The 17,038-nt window shown below is 32.1% G+C and overlaps 1 protein-coding gene across 1 annotated transcript in view; it reads left to right on the plus strand.

The window, feature by feature from the left end:
- The window catches only part of LOC129222980 (maltase A2-like), a 95,847-nt gene that overhangs the window by 48,439 nt on the left and 30,370 nt on the right, over window positions 1-17,038 (plus strand). Inside the window, exon 2 of the mRNA XM_054857543.1 lies at window positions 1,672-2,794. Within this exon, the coding sequence (XP_054713518.1) occupies window positions 1,730-2,794 (1,065 nt within the window). The 5' untranslated portion in view covers window positions 1,672-1,729. The remainder of the gene's footprint in view (window positions 1-1,671; window positions 2,795-17,038) is intronic.

Raw genomic sequence — 17,038 nt, forward strand, 5'->3', positions numbered from 1 at the left:
AAAATTACGCGATCAAAAATCCTTCAGAAATTTATTATTACAAAATTTTGTTTTCTGTTCTCTAACTTTCCGAAAACTATGTACATAATTCTACCTGTTGACATTTTCCACAAAGTTCTCATAAGGAACATGTTACACGTGTATTTTTCATCACTCCCGTAAACCTCCTGGTGTACTTCTTGATTCAGAATCAGTTTTTACTTAAAGAAAAAACTCTAATCGATGTTTTTTCTAAAAAAAAAGTGGCAAAAATAAATGTAGATTACAATTGGTTTACTTGACAAGTCTTTAGTGGAGTTCAAAAAAATTACTTTAGAGAACTTTTAATGTTACATTCAACCACTTTTAAGTTTTCGTCCCTCTTTTACTTACTCGACGTTTCAAATTACGTGCTAAATGATTTTACGTTAAATTACATTACCTTTCTCCAGTTCTCTTGAACAAAAATTAAGATGAAACGATTATGAGCAGCAGTCTCGTTTAAAGTTTTTTTTTTTTCTTGACCCTTTGCTCTCACAGCCTTCGGTTCAACCTAAAGTAATTTTCGTTAACAATTCGAACAATTTCAGGAAGATAATTTTACGATTAGGTATTCAATATGTGTTTTATTATTTTTTCATTTCGACCCTTTGCTGTCACTGCCTTCGGTTCAACCTAAAGTAATTTTTGTTAACATTTTGAACAACTTCAAAAAGTTAACTTTACCATTAGGTATTTAATAGGTGTTTTATTACTTTTCATTTCGACCTTTTTCTCTCACAGCCTTCGGTTCAACCTAAAGTAATTTTTGTTAACATTTCGAACAATATCAGGAAGTTTATTTTACAATTAGGTATTCAATATATGCTTAAGCTGAATACTATTGATTTTTTTTCTCCGTAAGACTTAAAAATCGGCACGTGTCATTAAGGAATATTTTTCCCCCTAAATTCGACTATTTAAATTTATAAGTGGTTTCTGGTGATCTTTGTTTCCAAAAATTGTGTTTTATAAAGCAAAATCAAACATGTATCATTCGAATGTGGTTAAAAAAAGTAAGTTTACCCTCCAATATTCCATTTGAAAATAATTGCACTATCATTCAGGCTACAGAAAATTTTATTAATTCACATAACACTAAAATACATGAGCCTTGTGTTTAACTTTCTTGAACGGCCCATCCACTAGTTATTAACATTTTTTTATTTTCTAAAATCTGATTGCAGCATAATATCAAGTAAAAAAATGGTGTTAATAACTAATATTTCTTCAAACGAGTTCAATATGAAGGGATAAAATAAGAACTTTGTAGAATTCTTGTAGAGGTTTGATCTTTCATAAATACTTTACGGAAGGAAAAGAATGAAAGTTACAAAGTAGACGATAGTATTTCGTTAGTTAGAATAAGATATCCGACACATCTTACTTTAACGCAAGTTGTATGATTTTAACGTATGCGAAATAAAATGATATGAAAATGTAAGTAATATCAAGCATCAATAAACCAGGTCCTCTCTCCCAGTAGCTTGTTGCATTTTTTTTAAAGGTATCTGTATGCTTATTAATTTTATTTCAAATCAAATCGTTTTGAAACACATGTTATCAATAAATAATGTTCAAGAAACTGCGTAATTACTTTGAAATACTTGCTTGAAACACATTTTGATTTATTGTTTTTGTTCTTCTTTGCAGGTTGTGCTTTGATAAATATGTGAGAAAAATGGTATAGGTTGGAGGAAAAAAAAACACCATGTCAACTTTGAATGTAATCACGCCGTTGAAACCGTCTCACAAACTGGATCCGGAAGTATTGATCGAACTTCCAGATCCAAAACGAATATCAGAAGAATGTACCATCATAATGAATGGACATCACAATTACGGAATGAATGACGATCAAGACAGCGGGGTAAGAGAGGACATAGAAGAAATGGAACCTTTCTTAGACACAAGAAAAACAAGTCATTCATCGAGTAGCAGAAAATCAGATTCTCTCGTTAGCTCCAATTCAGCGGCATCCACCCTGGTTTCATCGAATGCTTTTCCTCTTCGAGAATCATCGATTCCTTCTAGTCCAGAGGAAGACAGTGATGTGGACCTTGAGCCGGAGAGTTCTACACACCTGCTTCAGAATTCAGACCAAATTCAAAGTCCAAAAGGTCTTAGGACTAAACCTAAACTTCCGAATTTTAAATCCTCACCAAGCAAGAAACAATCGGCAACTGATGCTCACTCACACATACAACATCGTCCTTTGGGAATGCCACAAAGTACTCTGCCTTCTCATGCTTTTTCACTCAAACTCAAATGGTCCATCGCGCGTCTCGCATGTCTCGGTTTTGTCATTTTATTCATCCTCGCTGTCCTTTTCCTCATAGTTGGACTATATTTTAGTCGATCTAGTGACTGTTCTACGAGAAGACAGTGGTGGCAAGGAACTGTAATGTACGAAATATTTCCAGCCTCTTTCTTAGACACTGATGGTGATGGTTTTGGAGACATGAAAGGAGTCATCGAACGGCTCGATTACGTGCAAAATTTAAGCATAGATGTCATTCGTCTCAATTCCATATTTAGTGCTCTGGATTATCCGCTAGAATATGAACATGTTATTGATTTCACCAATTTAGATCCTCATTTGGGTAAAATGGAGGATTTTGAGGCTCTTGTCAGGGAAATTCACAGTCGTGGAATGTATGTGATATTGGATATGAATCCTACTGTTACGAGTGACCAACATACTTGGGCGGCTCATTGGTTATTACACAGAAAAGGACAATACGAGCATTTTTACATAAATATCACGGACAACAAGGTAAGTTTATTATCTGTTGTTATTCGCATGCATTACTTTTAAAATTATTTGTTAGATCATGTATTTCTTTAGATGCGGTAAAGTTTTTCCAGGCTCAACAACTCAAAAGCACCAATCATATAAATCTGTGAAAATCATAAACACTTATACATTTCGCCATATTTTAATGTCCTTAATCATAAGCATCTTTACCATTTTTATAATCATTATAGCACATCATATATAAAAATCTGCTTTAATCACATTTCATTTCTCCACTGGAAATAAAAGAGCTTATATGGAAGTAGATAACGTTTTAGTTAGTGTTTCAAGTTACTTCAAAAATCTTTTAATAAAAATACTCGATTATAGAGCTCTGAGGATAAGATTAATGAAATTGTAGATTTATATTCTAACTACCTTGAATGAAACTGACCCTTTTTGAGTGAAAATTAAAATTAACTCATAAATTTGAATCGCCGCAGCTCTTAAATTAATCCAACCGTCTAATAAAACATTCAGTTGCTTTCCTAAATATTAAGTACACTGAAAAATTTAGTTTGTCTCTATTTTGTTCCTTTGAAAGAAAGATGAAGAGAAATACAATACTATCTACACTTAAAAATTTCACAAATTCTTTAATTTCTGAAATTTTTCGTTTTTTTTTGGGGGGGGGGAGGTATGCAGATGTTTAAATCTCTGTAGCAGACGGTAATGCTAGATATTTTTTAATTGCTCTAAAAGTTATATCTTAATATCATTTATTCCAAAAACATCTGAATCTATTTTGCTTGTATTCTACGTTAGCTCTTTTTTATTAAGTTTGTCAGAAGCAAATCCTTCTGTTTTCTTTCATCTTAAATTCTTCTGAATCGAGCAAATCGTTCTAGCAAAAGGTTTTTCATTTGAATCATACTATTTTTTCAAATGATATTACGTAAGACTGCCGGGCAGAAGACAAAATTGACGGTTTCCGCCAACGACAGGACAATTAAATGAAAGAAAAAATGCCAATCAAAAAATCATGTCACTCGCCATTTGATTGCTACTTCAAAAAATATTTAATTAAATAAATAAATGGCCTTCAAGTGTACAAAAGATATTGAGTGATTGGTAAAACCTTTTTCACCATCTCATCATGGTGAAAACTTTGTGAGCTACATTATTAAAATACGTTACCTCAATCAGTTAATGATTTTAGGATTATTCATTTCAGATAATTAAACATAAAAAAACAGCGTTTAGTAGTTTGAGTTTAAAAAGAAATCGCCACTATTTCAGAAAAGTAGCCACTAATATAGTTGTTACTACCGTCTACTGGCGACTAAAGAATCTCCTTTATTGCTTTTTGCGGGAAAACACACATAGCTCCCTCAAAATTCTACATTTTCCCTTAAAAATAAAATTTATTTATTGAATTTATTTTTTAAGTTCTAGGATTATGTTTGTACCGTAATTAACATTAGCAGCAAATTCATAAAAACAGACAAAATTTGACGGAAACTTGTTACCTTAGGCAATATGGGTTCGTTTCATATCCATTTTTTAAAAACAGAATTTTAAAAAATTGGCCCTAGATATCAAAAGCTTACATGATTCCGATATTTATTAAAATTTCAAGCAAGAAAAATCTTACCTTTTTATCACCCGAGTACTTTTTAAAGTGCAGAAATCACAACAAATTACGGTGGATATGCAGTCTAGAAAAGTAATAGAAAGTTTTCGATCGCAGAGAATTCACAGTAAGAGTACGTCACAACAAATACATAAGATATATTTATTGTTTGAACAGAAATTTACTTTTCATGAGTCAGATTTCAGATTCTAGTCCATTCTTCGCATTATGATTCCAACAATGCTCTCAGAAAGATGCAGTTTCATCAAAATACATCGAACGAGGAAACGTTCCTAGAATAGAAGTCGAACCTTCATTGTAGTCGCCTGTTACATGTAATTCATATGGATTTCACTGCTGCTTCAGTTAAACATAACATTTCTGTTTTTGTGATGAATTATTGAAAAAAGTACTCTCTAAAGCAAGTTTTGACGAAAACATTCTCAGCATCAGTATTTTACACTCACAGTTACTTTAACATGCCTATGATTTTTATTATTAAAGATAGTTTTGTGTTTTAGAATACTTTCTTTCTTTTTTTTCTAATATTTGGCAATTCTTCAATTGTCGTCAACATTTTTACTTGTATTTTTTTAAATATTTTTACTTGTATTTTTTTAACATTTTTGCCTTCATTAGTGAAAAAGGTTCAATCTTGTATGTATTATGTTACACGCGGTCCGTAGCACTCCTTAAGCTACACGAGCTCTCCGAGTTGGACTGTAATGAGTAACAGCGATTTTTGAGTAACAAGAATTTTTTACTTCCTTTTACAAAAAAGGAAGTATTGTATTCGCAAAAAAATTTTCACTCAAAAATCGGCCTTATTTTCCATTTTGCTCACCCCCAAATGAATGATGAGTTTTTTTTTTCGACCCGACTACACGTACATATGTACCTAAGAACGTACAGATGCCCGAAATATCCATTTTGACGTTTCCCGAGTTAATTACAACGAGTTTTCTCGTGACGTCTGTATGTGCGTATGTGTGTATTTATGTCGCATAACTCAAGAACAGTATGTCCTAGAAAGTTGAAATTTGGTACGTAGACTCCTAGTGGGGTCTAGTTGTGCACCTCCTTTTTTGGTTGCATTCGAGTATTTCTAAAGGGGTCTTTAGCACCTTTTTGGGGGGAAATCATTGTTAATTTCGACGTAAACTCAAGTGGTGTTATAATTTGGCGGACACTTGGCGATATATCACCAGCCTTTTGGTCGCCAACTTGGCGACAAATTTGGTATTTTTTTTTTTAAATCTGGTTTCAATTTGGCCACTGTTGGTGATATTTAGAGAGTAAACTGTTGAATCACATTAAAACTGCCAATAAGGAGAAAATGACATTAATTGGAGTAAAAGGAAGTCAAGTGATGCACTTATCAGCTCGTTTAATAATAAGTAAGTTGCTGCGTTGTCACAGAAAAACACCTTTGAAAAATAACATATACAGTGGTGGACAAAATTATAGACTCAATTTTTTTTTTAATTTTGTTTCAATTACAACATGACTCAGTTTAAATTATTTTCATTGAAGTAATGATGAATAGTTGAAGAAATAGTTCTAAAATTAGTACATCTATCAATTAAATTAAAAAATTCATAAAATTAGAAAATTTGCAAATTTAATATTTTATCATTACCTGAAACCTGGACATAAGTATAAACTCAAAGGTAAAAAATCCAGGATTACGAGAAAGTTTCGTTCCAAAATGTTAATTTAACGCCATAGAATGAATAAATACTGCCATCAGTGATTGCTAAAAGTTTTTTTTTTGGAAATTAATGAGAAACATATAAATGCACCGGTGGACAAAATTATAAACTCATTTTTTTTTTCATTTTTTCAATCATAATTTAATTCAGTTAAAAAAAATTTTGTTCCACTAAAGATAAATAACTCTCTCAGCATGGTAAAGCAGGATTGGCATTTCTTAATGGAAGATAGAACGCTGAAGATTACCAATTAATACTGGAAGATCATCTCTTACTTTTTGCTCATCTGATTCCTGGAGGTAACTGGTTATTTCAGCCAGATAACGCGAGTGTACTAACAGCGAAAAGTAGAAAAGAATGGTTCAAGCGCTGGGGTATCAAAGTTACCAAATGGCCAGCTTGTAGTCCGGATCTTAATCCGATTGAAAATCTTTGGGGCTAGATTTAATGCAGTGTTAATTTTTAAAACATTTCAACTATTGATTTTTTTTTCAATTTATCCATGTTAATAGCAAAATTACATTTTCCTAAATCTACGCTTTTGTTTTACTGAAGTAATTGCAAATGTAACTTAATTAAACTCAAAAAAAATTAAAATTTTGTTAGCTTATAATTGTGTTTATGCAGTATTGTAAGTTTGTAATTTTGTAATTCAGCATTGGTTCATTTTTGGACATTAAATCTATATATATAAAAATGGACTTTGGTAAATTTGTTCCCTAAGATCTCAGAAATTACCCGGCAGATTTGGCTGAAAATTTCCCCGTTTGTTCTTTTTGGTACTGGGGAGGTTTGTAGACCAGTTCGATAAAAATCCGATTGATAGTTCTTTTTTTATTCTAATTTGTCCAAATTTTCGCATAAATGCCACAATATGACGATTAAAAAATACGTGCACATATTAAAATTATGTGTTCATCGAAAGCGCTTATTTTTCTGCTGAAGATGGCATCTGTTAGAAAGTTCTAAGTTGTATGAAAAACGAGTTATGGGCTTTTTTTGTTCCATGTTCGAAGGCTTTCCTCAATACAATTCATTTTTTAGTGTATCATCTCAACTCCCAGTTCAAAGCTAGAATTATTGAATATTTTTGTGTTTCGTCTGACTGTTGGAGGCTTTTCTCAAGTCAAATCTTAAAGTAGCGTTTTTTCCCCAAGATTGGCTAATAATAACTAGATTTGGCTGATTATTTTTCATTTAAACGGAACTTCAATTGTAATTTCTGGGTTTTTTTATAATTATTTGTGCTGATTGGACACTTAATCATTATCCAATCTAACAGCAGAAACCTCGCAAAAATTTATGTTGAAAGATTTCAGTAGCGGATGCATTTGGCAGTTTTTTCAACTGTAGCGGTTTTTGAAGCCGAAGACTATGTAATAATTTTTGTCAGCTTTCAGAATGTAAACAAAATATCGCCAATCAAAAAATCTTTAAAATCTTTTTTACTATAAAATAATCCAGCAACTAAATTAGGCAAATCCATAAACAGCACAAAAACTTCCATTAATGTGACTTTGTGCACAAATTCAAACCAACGCCAAATTTTACTACTTATTTTGGAAACATTACGGATAAAATTGTTTAGCGCCATTTTATGGTGACCAAAAGTATTTTAGCATATGGCGACAATATCTCTTTAACAAAAATTAGTAACATACCGTTTTACAAAGTAAGGAGGGGGAGCATTATCCAAGGTTATCCTAAACGATTTCCGCAAATTCGGTAATATTTTAAATCGCACCAAGAACCCACAATAATTGAAATTTTCCAAAATAACTAAAGCAAGTTTAAGGGGATCAAGGGCGCGCGGCTACATTTTTTTAAACAGTTCGTTCTTCAATAGACATACAGAGAAGGTAAGACTCAATGTAAAAAAAAAAAAAAAAAAATATTAACTGATAAATCTTTTTAAACATGTGAAGTTTAATTTCATATTTCGGAAAATCTTCACATTTGTAAACGCTTAAATTTTGTGTTTTCGTTTCTAAATGAATACTATTTTGCTTTTTTTACTTACTGCTACTTTAGTTTTATGAGAAAGGAAGAAGCTAGATTTTAAATCACGTCAAAAAGGTGTTTTAAGTTCTTTCACTTAAAACAGAAAACAAATGCAAGTAACGATTGTTTCTCATAATTATTGCTAACCCAGGCAACGCCGGGTATTTTTGCTAGTGATTAAGTATTTGAATAAAATTCTACCAAACTTCAGAGTTTCTTACTTTTGTGAGTTGATACTTTTGTCCAGGTTTCATGTATTATAAAGATATTAAAGTTGAGATTTTTTTAATTAAATTATTTATTTCATAAAGTTTATGAGTTATACTGAATTTAGGACTATTTAGTCAGTTATTTATCTTTACTGGAACAAAAAGTTTTTTAACTGAGTTAAATTATGATTGAAAAAATAAAAAAAAAAGTGAGCTTATAATTTTGTCCAGCGGTGCATTTATATGTTTCTCATTAATTTCCAAAAACAAAACTTTTAGCAATCACTGATGGCAACATTTATTCATTCTATGGCGTTAAATTAACATTTTGGAACGAAACTTTCTCGTAATCCTGGATTTTTTACCTCTGAGTTTATACTTTTGTCCAGGTTTCACATAATGATAAAATATTAAATTTGCAAATTTTCTAATTTTATGAAATTTTTAATTTTATTGATAAGCTGTACTAATTTTAGAACTATTTCTTCAACTATTCATCTTTACTTCAATGAAAGTAATTTAAATTGAGTCATGTTGTAATTGAAACAAAAGAAAAAAAAATTGAGTCTATAATTTTGTCCACCACTGTACTATGTTTTAAGCTCATTATCTGTTTGTCAAGATTTTAAAGAAAGCATATTGAAGTGTTATTGAGCAAATACATAAGTATACAAACAATTCTATAAAAAATATTAATGTTTATTATCAACGACATTTTTTTACGATTCACGTTACTATCCTCTTTTACATCGATATAAGTCGCGAAACAATTTACTTAACTTCTGTTCAAGGAGCTTTTTTCGTTGCCACTCATTCGGAGTGACCCCACACATATCTTGTGTCCCCATGTGCCCTCCATCTCTGCTTGTCCCAAGGTTTAATGTCATGCTAGAATTAGCTCTAAAACCATTACTATATACCAATTTTGAAAACGCTTTAAATTTCATTTTATTAAATTTTATTTAAAATACTCTTTTTTAAAATTCCCCAGCATAAATTATTAAGCTTTTGAAAAGAAGTTCAGTAAAAATGCTTGAAAATAAAACTCTCAATAAATTCTCAGCTGTGCTAAAAAGTTTGATCGTTCCAGATTTCAGTTTTACGTCCGGAAATATGGATTACTTAAAAATACAATAATGAAATTTGAAGATGCAATACCAATATTCATTTCATCCTAAAAACTGTTTCATAAAATCAATACTGTAGTCCTAGCTTGTGCTAGGAAAATAGTACTTTATTCAATACACTCTATTTTCCAATCATTGGATTTGTTAAAATGTAATCTTATCTGAAGTAGGCATGAACGGCGCAATAAAATAAAGATCCAAACTGCTTTAAAACAAGTTATTTTCTCCATGGAATATACTAGTTTTAATAGGATAAAAGCGTGCACGTAGAAAAAGCAACGATGTAATCCAGACATTTTATATTAAATTACATACTTTCGGCGAGCACTTTTTGATATTGGTAAAGCAATCAACTGTGCCAGAAAGCAATCAACTGTAAAAGGATTTAAATTCGCTGCTTTTGTCTTTTTAGTTAGGATTTTTTTTTCCAGTTTTACTCTTAATTTAGAATTTGGAACATCATTCCAGTACTGTTAGTGAAGAGCTCAAAATCATCTGAATCTCCTGATTTTTTCTTCACAAAGCAGATAATTCCCACTGCTGCTGAGCTATATACACACATACAGATATATCAATATCTGTCTAGCTATCTATGTGTATAAATATATACAGGGTGTTACGTTTTAACCTGCAAGACCTTTATTTTCGTAACCGTTAGTCCTAGAAGTATACTTCCAACTGGAAAAATGTTCAAAATTAGATGCAGAGTTAAGATATTGAAAGTTTGAATCAAAAATTAAAATGAGTCAAAAAATGCGAAATTTAACTTTTTATACGGGCCCCAGGTCAGCTAACTTATATTTAGAGAAATAATCTCCATTGAAAACTATTACTAACACAAAAAATTTAACATTTGTGCGCTCAAAACTCAAGGAGATATTTCATTTCAAAGTTTTAAGGGACCATACAAAAGATGATAGTGGAACTCACCACTCTTTCAGAAGAATGAAAGGACGTCAAAGTAAGAAAAACAAGGAATTTATATTTTTCATTGCTATTCAAAAATAAAGTCAAATGTTATGCCGTGATACGCAAAAACACATGACAGTACGTCGAACAATTTGAAAAACCACACTCGACGCAGACGTATAATTTTAATTAAATGGTAACTGTCATATTTCCCCCCAAAAGGCGTTATTGACGGCGAGTGAAAAGTGGTTAAGTCACAAAACGCTGCTTTTCATAATTCGGTGAATATGTTTCGTACTAATTTCAAACTTTTTATGTTTTAATTGTTTTTCAATAGAGATTATTTCCCTAAATATAAGTTAGAGGACATGGGGCGCGTACAAAAAGTTAAATTTTGTATTTTTTGACTTATTTTTACTTTAAACTTTCCATATCTTAACTCTGCATCTGATTTTGAACATTTTTGCATTTGGAAGTATACAGCTAGGAATAACGGTTGCGAAAATAAAGGTCTTGCAGGTTAAAACGGAACACCCTGTATATGTGTGTGTGTAATATGTACATCATACATATTTTTATTATATCTATATATTTGTATTAATATATATAGATATTTTACTAAACATCGGAGAACACTATTAAATTATATGCGCAAAAAACACTATACTAATTGAACACTCACTATCCCATGAAATGGAAACCCGAGATCAATATTTTATTGGACTACTTTTTGCACGGATAACTGCTCTGATTCGTTTGGGCATCAAGTTTACAAGCTTCTGGAGTACAATTATTTCCAGAGAATACCATGCATTGCCTATGTAGCTTTTTAGATCTTGTAAATTTGATGGAAGAGGAGAAGTGCTGTCGGATGCGTCTTTCCATTACATCCCACGCATTTTCTTTGGGGTAAAGATCCGTGCTATACGGTGGCTAGGAAGAGTGTTGGAAGTCAGACAGATGCTCAGCGAACCAATTTTCAACCCTTCAGGCACGATGTATAGTTGCATTATCGTCCACGAAGTATCCGTCGCCTTTAGGATAAAAATGCAACATTGCAGGATGCACTTGATCTTCCAGTATATCTTAAGTATCTCATGGCTGTTTGTTTAACCTCGAGAAACACCAGGGCACGACTTCCATGCCAGCAGAACGTACTCCATATCATTATACTCCCTCCAGATCCTTGCACAGTGCACACATTCAAATACAAATCTCAAAGGTTTCTAATTCATTAGAACGTTAGGGTATGAACTACATGATTCAGGTACTTTCATTTATGACTATGTTTAGCAGCAATATAAATAATGTACTTGCATTTGCTATATTTGCATCGACTAAAAAGAGTCAAAAAGTATCACTGAACTGATTTATGTAAACTTTCTTTAAATTTGAAGGTTCGTAACTAAAAATAATACTCATCTAATAGCCTGATAATTATAAATGAAAATGGGGCAAGAATCTAAAATGATACGAAAAAATGCATAGTTACCTTATTTTGGAAATAGATCATCTTCTTATGAAATATAATTATTATTTTAAACAGCATAGATTACTACAGTCACTGCCCCGTTAGTGCCGGATGAACGATTTTTCTGAACTGGGGCAAAAAGTTGAAACTGCAGCCCTTTCCCATGTGCTTCAAGTTTTTAGTTCGAATTTCAAAAAAAAAAAAAAAATGGCAGAAATTACTACACATAAAGATCAAGCAATATTTAGAGGAAAATCTATTTCCTCAACAATAGTCCCCAAAAGTTTGTCATTGGCCATTTGTATTCTTTATTTTCTCGCGTTCCTGCCTTTGACTAAAACCGAGTAAGAATATAAGAAATACAAATGACAGGTCTCAATCTATCGATAAAGATAGGAAATATCGGAACATAAAAAGCTTCGGAACATAGCTTACACGTTTCTTTTGCCATTTTCGCATGGGAAAGAAGAGGTAGAAAGGGTGAAAAGTAAATATTTGTTGATGTGTGAACGTTATTCTGTGTGGTTATTCTTTTTGCGGCTTATTCTTGTTCCCTCGAGGATAGATTGTTTTATTTCACTGCCTGTAATAACCGAAATATGTTTGCTGTGACTACCTTCTATGAAAAAATCGTAATGACGCTACATTTTTACTGATATAAAGGAATCTGGGACAAAAAGAAATAGTTGAAATAACTTACCTTTTTCAAATTGAAAAAATTGATTTTTTTTTTTTTTTGAAAATTTAATACATAGACAAAGAATAATTTATTTTATAGTAAAATTTATATTTAAATGTTATTTTTTACTTTTGTCGGTGAATTTACACCTTACAAAAAAGTGGAAATTGAAAACAATTTTTCCGTGGGGCATAAAGAATTTTGCTAAAGCAATATTTTTTATTTGATTATTAAACAAATTTTTCATCATTCAAATGAATAAATGAAGAGTAAATGAACAAATGCATAAATAACGAAAGAATAAACGAACAAATAAATGAATAAATTAATTAATGTATGACAAAAAAAATTACGTATCTGTGTTTTCCAGTCGTTTCCCCCCAATGTTTTAGTTTTTAAATATAGTTTACTAGTCGACTCGTGCAGAACTCCGCGCTGTGCTTCAAATCGTTTCATGTGGCATTTCGCTCTTTAAAAATTTCATAGGAAGAACATTATGAAGAAGAATCGAAAAAAGTAAACGGATTAAAGTAAACGGAAAAAAGTAAACACACAAAAGAAGGCAAGTAGTTTGAAGACATGAGCAACAAAAATTCGTTAAATACAACGTTCTGATAATGTAATCATCGCTCACTTTTTGGTTGCACGTATTTTCAATGCAAACATAATTATCATTAAAAGTGTGACTGAGTGACTCGTGAAAAAGCAGTAATTGTGCATGTGAAAAAACGGGTTGTGGCAAATACAGTCCTGCCTATTTGAGCCTTTGGCGGAAAAAAAAAGGAAAAATTAAAGAGATTTTTTTTGGCACGGATTCGAACTGGAGCCATTCTAATTAACATCACGGCTCTCCAACCAACCGAGTAGTTGCACCTTCGTTTCCGAATGCTATTTATTAAAGCAATGTGTAATAAAAAACAGCAAAAAAAAAGCTTTTTGCAAAAAAAAAAAAAAAAAAGAAGACCATGCGTCTAGACTTTGTCATTAATCAGCATGATATGCTTTAAAATTATTCGTAAAACATGAAGTTTGATTAAAGAGTGAGGAAGATCTTGCGCAGTGATTGAAACAAACACTCTAGAGAAAGAATAAATTAGATTTCTATTTGACCTCATAGCTTTACAATCGTTAATCGCGTCTAATCTGTCGTTAGCTTCAGCTATGGGCACATCTTCCCTCGAGGTATAATACTTTGACCTGCCCTATACCCTGCTCTTATACCCCATTATTGATGTTTTTTTTCCCTAATGATTTTTTCCATAAAGCAAACGTGCAGTCCAAAGATGTTCCTGAAAATTTTTTATCAGATTTTTTTTTTTTTCACTTTAATTCAGTTGGAAAGAAAATTCCTTCAAATTAGAATACATTACATTAGTAAAATAAGAAATAACAATGTCAAAGAGCATAAATTGCAGATAGCTGCAGCAATCTGCGATTAGTGCTATTTGACGTTTTCTCTTATTTTACTTTTTATGCGCAAAGGTATTTGTTTAAATTACATTACATTAGTTTTGATCTTTTTGGCTACGTAATTGACTGCCCTAATTTGGCAATCAAAAATTTCAGAAAAAATTAATAATTAGATTATGAGTAAAAGATATTGAGCTAGATAATTTTTATCAAAAACATGAAAGCAAGTTTAATAATAAATAATACATTTTAACTACAAATATTCATTCTGTTTAAGAAAGCATTTGAGCGTGATTTCATGCTAAGTCATTAATTTCGGTACATTGTCAGCCACCTAGCATCATACTCTTGTTTCCGTGTTTCTTTCGATCGCAAAATAGCAACGTAAATGCTAGTTTCAACTTCTGAACACAAAGCATTTTCTTAGATCCTGAGAAATTTCGACCTCTCCATCCTGATTACTTTCACGATGAAGCTGATTGTTTTCCCGATAATCAACAATACCCACTGCTCCAGTTATCTGGAAGATAACGCTTTATTTGTTGTAAAATATATTCGACGTATGCAAATTTTGATCGCGATAATGAGTGTTTAACCAACTGTAAAAGGGGATAGAAAACCAAAAATCTTTTTAAACGATTAGGGTAATTTTCGGAGCCGTTTTCAAAGACTTGCTTCAGTTCTAGTTCACGCAACACTTAGGTAATATTTTATCTAATGAAGGAAGTTTTGGTTAATTCGCATCCAATTATTCACCAGTTTTGCTTCAAACCTATGAAGTGAAGTATAGTTTAATTTTAAATTCTTTGAGAAACGCTAGAAGGTAAAGTAAACACTGGAAAATACTTGTGTGGGTAAATTAAGAATCTCAATTTTAAAAGTTTATGCTCATAGCTTATATGCAAATATTTAATGTAAGCTGTCAGCATAAACCTGTTGGTCTTAATATATATTTTAAGGATTTTCTTTAATCTTTACTAATAATAAAGCTGAAAGTCTCTCGTCCGGATGTCTGGATGTCTGTGACGCGCATAGCGCCTAGATCGTTCGGCCGATTTTCATGAAATTTGGCACAAAGTTAGTTTGTAGCATGGGGGTGTGCACCTCGAAGCGATTTTTCGAAAATTCGATGTGGTTCTTTTTTTATTCCAATTTTAAGAAAAAAACTATGATAAATTACGAAATTATCATAACGTGGAACTGTAACGTCGGTACAAGCCAATTGGCGAGGAAATTCACCATACATTATTTGTAAATATACAGGCAAACCAAAAGACCTTTAATTTTTCTATTACGGGCGAAGCCGTGCGGGTGCCACTAGTTAAGAATAATGTGATTAAACTTAAGCCATTATTGAAAGAAAGAAATGGTTTTAACGGTCAGATAGTTTAATAAAGTTGCATTGGCGCTTGACGATTAATTTGCGTTTACTTGTCAGGAACAGAAAAATGCCGTTGACATCTCCACTTTGTTTCTTCTTCATACTTCAATTTTGCATTTCAATTGTACTTTAAATATTTTATAGTGATTTGATACATTTATTTAGCGAATTTTTCACCTTTTGGGGGTTAAAATGGCTTAATATACGTATTTTGTGATTTAATCTTTGTGTTCTTAGCAGATCAGGAAAATTCAATTTGAATAGAGGCATCAACTGTTGCATGAAACATCCTACAGAAACTTCAAATGTGGTAACTCCGTGTTTCACTGTATGAACTTTATGCAAAACGTGCACCCTACTTCTATGTAAAGTAATTAAATGCAGAAAATTTCCATGAACAATACTTGAAAGATTTTTTTGGCTCAATAATTGACATATCTTAGGTTACTAGGGCAATTGCATTTTGTAGACGCTGAGTTCAATGTTCTTCTTAAAACTGGGGCTTTGGAGTTGGACGGAAAATGACCGTCTCCAGCTCTGACTCCGGGAATTTCAGAGCTTTTGACTCCAAATCCGATGCCTTTACTCCAAAATCAGTCCTACTCTATCTCAGACTTTGCAAGCACTGGTAGAGCTACAGCCTTGGAAGGAAAATGATGAACTCTGACTTCGACTCTTGGAATTTTGAACCTTCGACTCCCAACTCCGACTCCTTTATCAAAAAATCGACAGTAGTGCAACTCCGATTCAGCAGTCGTGCATAAAACGGATACAACGAAACAGGGATCTAGCATATTTGAAGCCTTTGCAGGGTATTTCACACAACAATTGATGCGTTTATTTGAGCGGAATTTCCTCGTTTAACAAAGCTCCTGGGCAAACTCTTTCGCTAAAGCTTGTAATCCATTTTTCTGCTCAGTCTTATTTTAATGACTTTCCCAAAGATTTAAATATATTTTGCCAATTAGGCTATAAAATGCTTCGTTTATCTGTGTCCGTTCTTCTCTACATAGTATAAAAAAGGCTGTAAAAAGCGTCCAATTGTGTGAACGCACAAAACTCGAGAACTACCCGGTCGCTTTCGCTGAAATTTTCAAAGTATCTTTTTTTTAGCACGGGAAAGGTTTTGGGGAGCAGTTCGAAAAAAAATCGATGAGTAGTTCTTTTTTTATTCCGATGTAGTTCCAATTTTCGCATAAATTCCCGAATATGGGGAGACAAATTACTTGCACATATTAATATTGCACATCATTGGAAAGGGTAGAATTTTCCGCGTTCTACGCAACTTGTTTCAATGCTCTAACTTAATTACGGCGGAAGTTATTTGCGTTTTTAGCTCGAATTCTTTTAGGCTTAGCTGAAATTTCGGCACTACTTTCTTCAACAAATATTTGAATAAAAAGTGAAGGAATTGTCCCACAGTCTTCTTTTTGACACCATTGGATAGAGCGACATTTTTTACTCCAGATATATCTTGACCAATGGTCGTAAAACTAAGCTTCTATCTCGAAAGGAAAAAAAAAGTTACAAGCCTTTTCAAGTCAAAATCAAATTTAGAAAATCTCATTTGCATTCAAGTTGATAACTATTTTCTATTCGCGTTTCCACGGTTACGCTTTTTGAATTCATTGTTTATTTCCATCTTTCTTACTTTCAATTTTTTAATTTATTTTGTGTTTCCATGGTTACGCTTTGTAAATCCATCTTTCTCATTTTGATTTCTTGCAAGTATTTTAATATCGATCGTCATT

Source organism: Uloborus diversus, chromosome 5, assembly GCF_026930045.1.
Source record: "Uloborus diversus isolate 005 chromosome 5, Udiv.v.3.1, whole genome shotgun sequence".
Lineage (NCBI taxonomy): Eukaryota > Metazoa > Arthropoda > Arachnida > Araneae > Uloboridae > Uloborus > Uloborus diversus.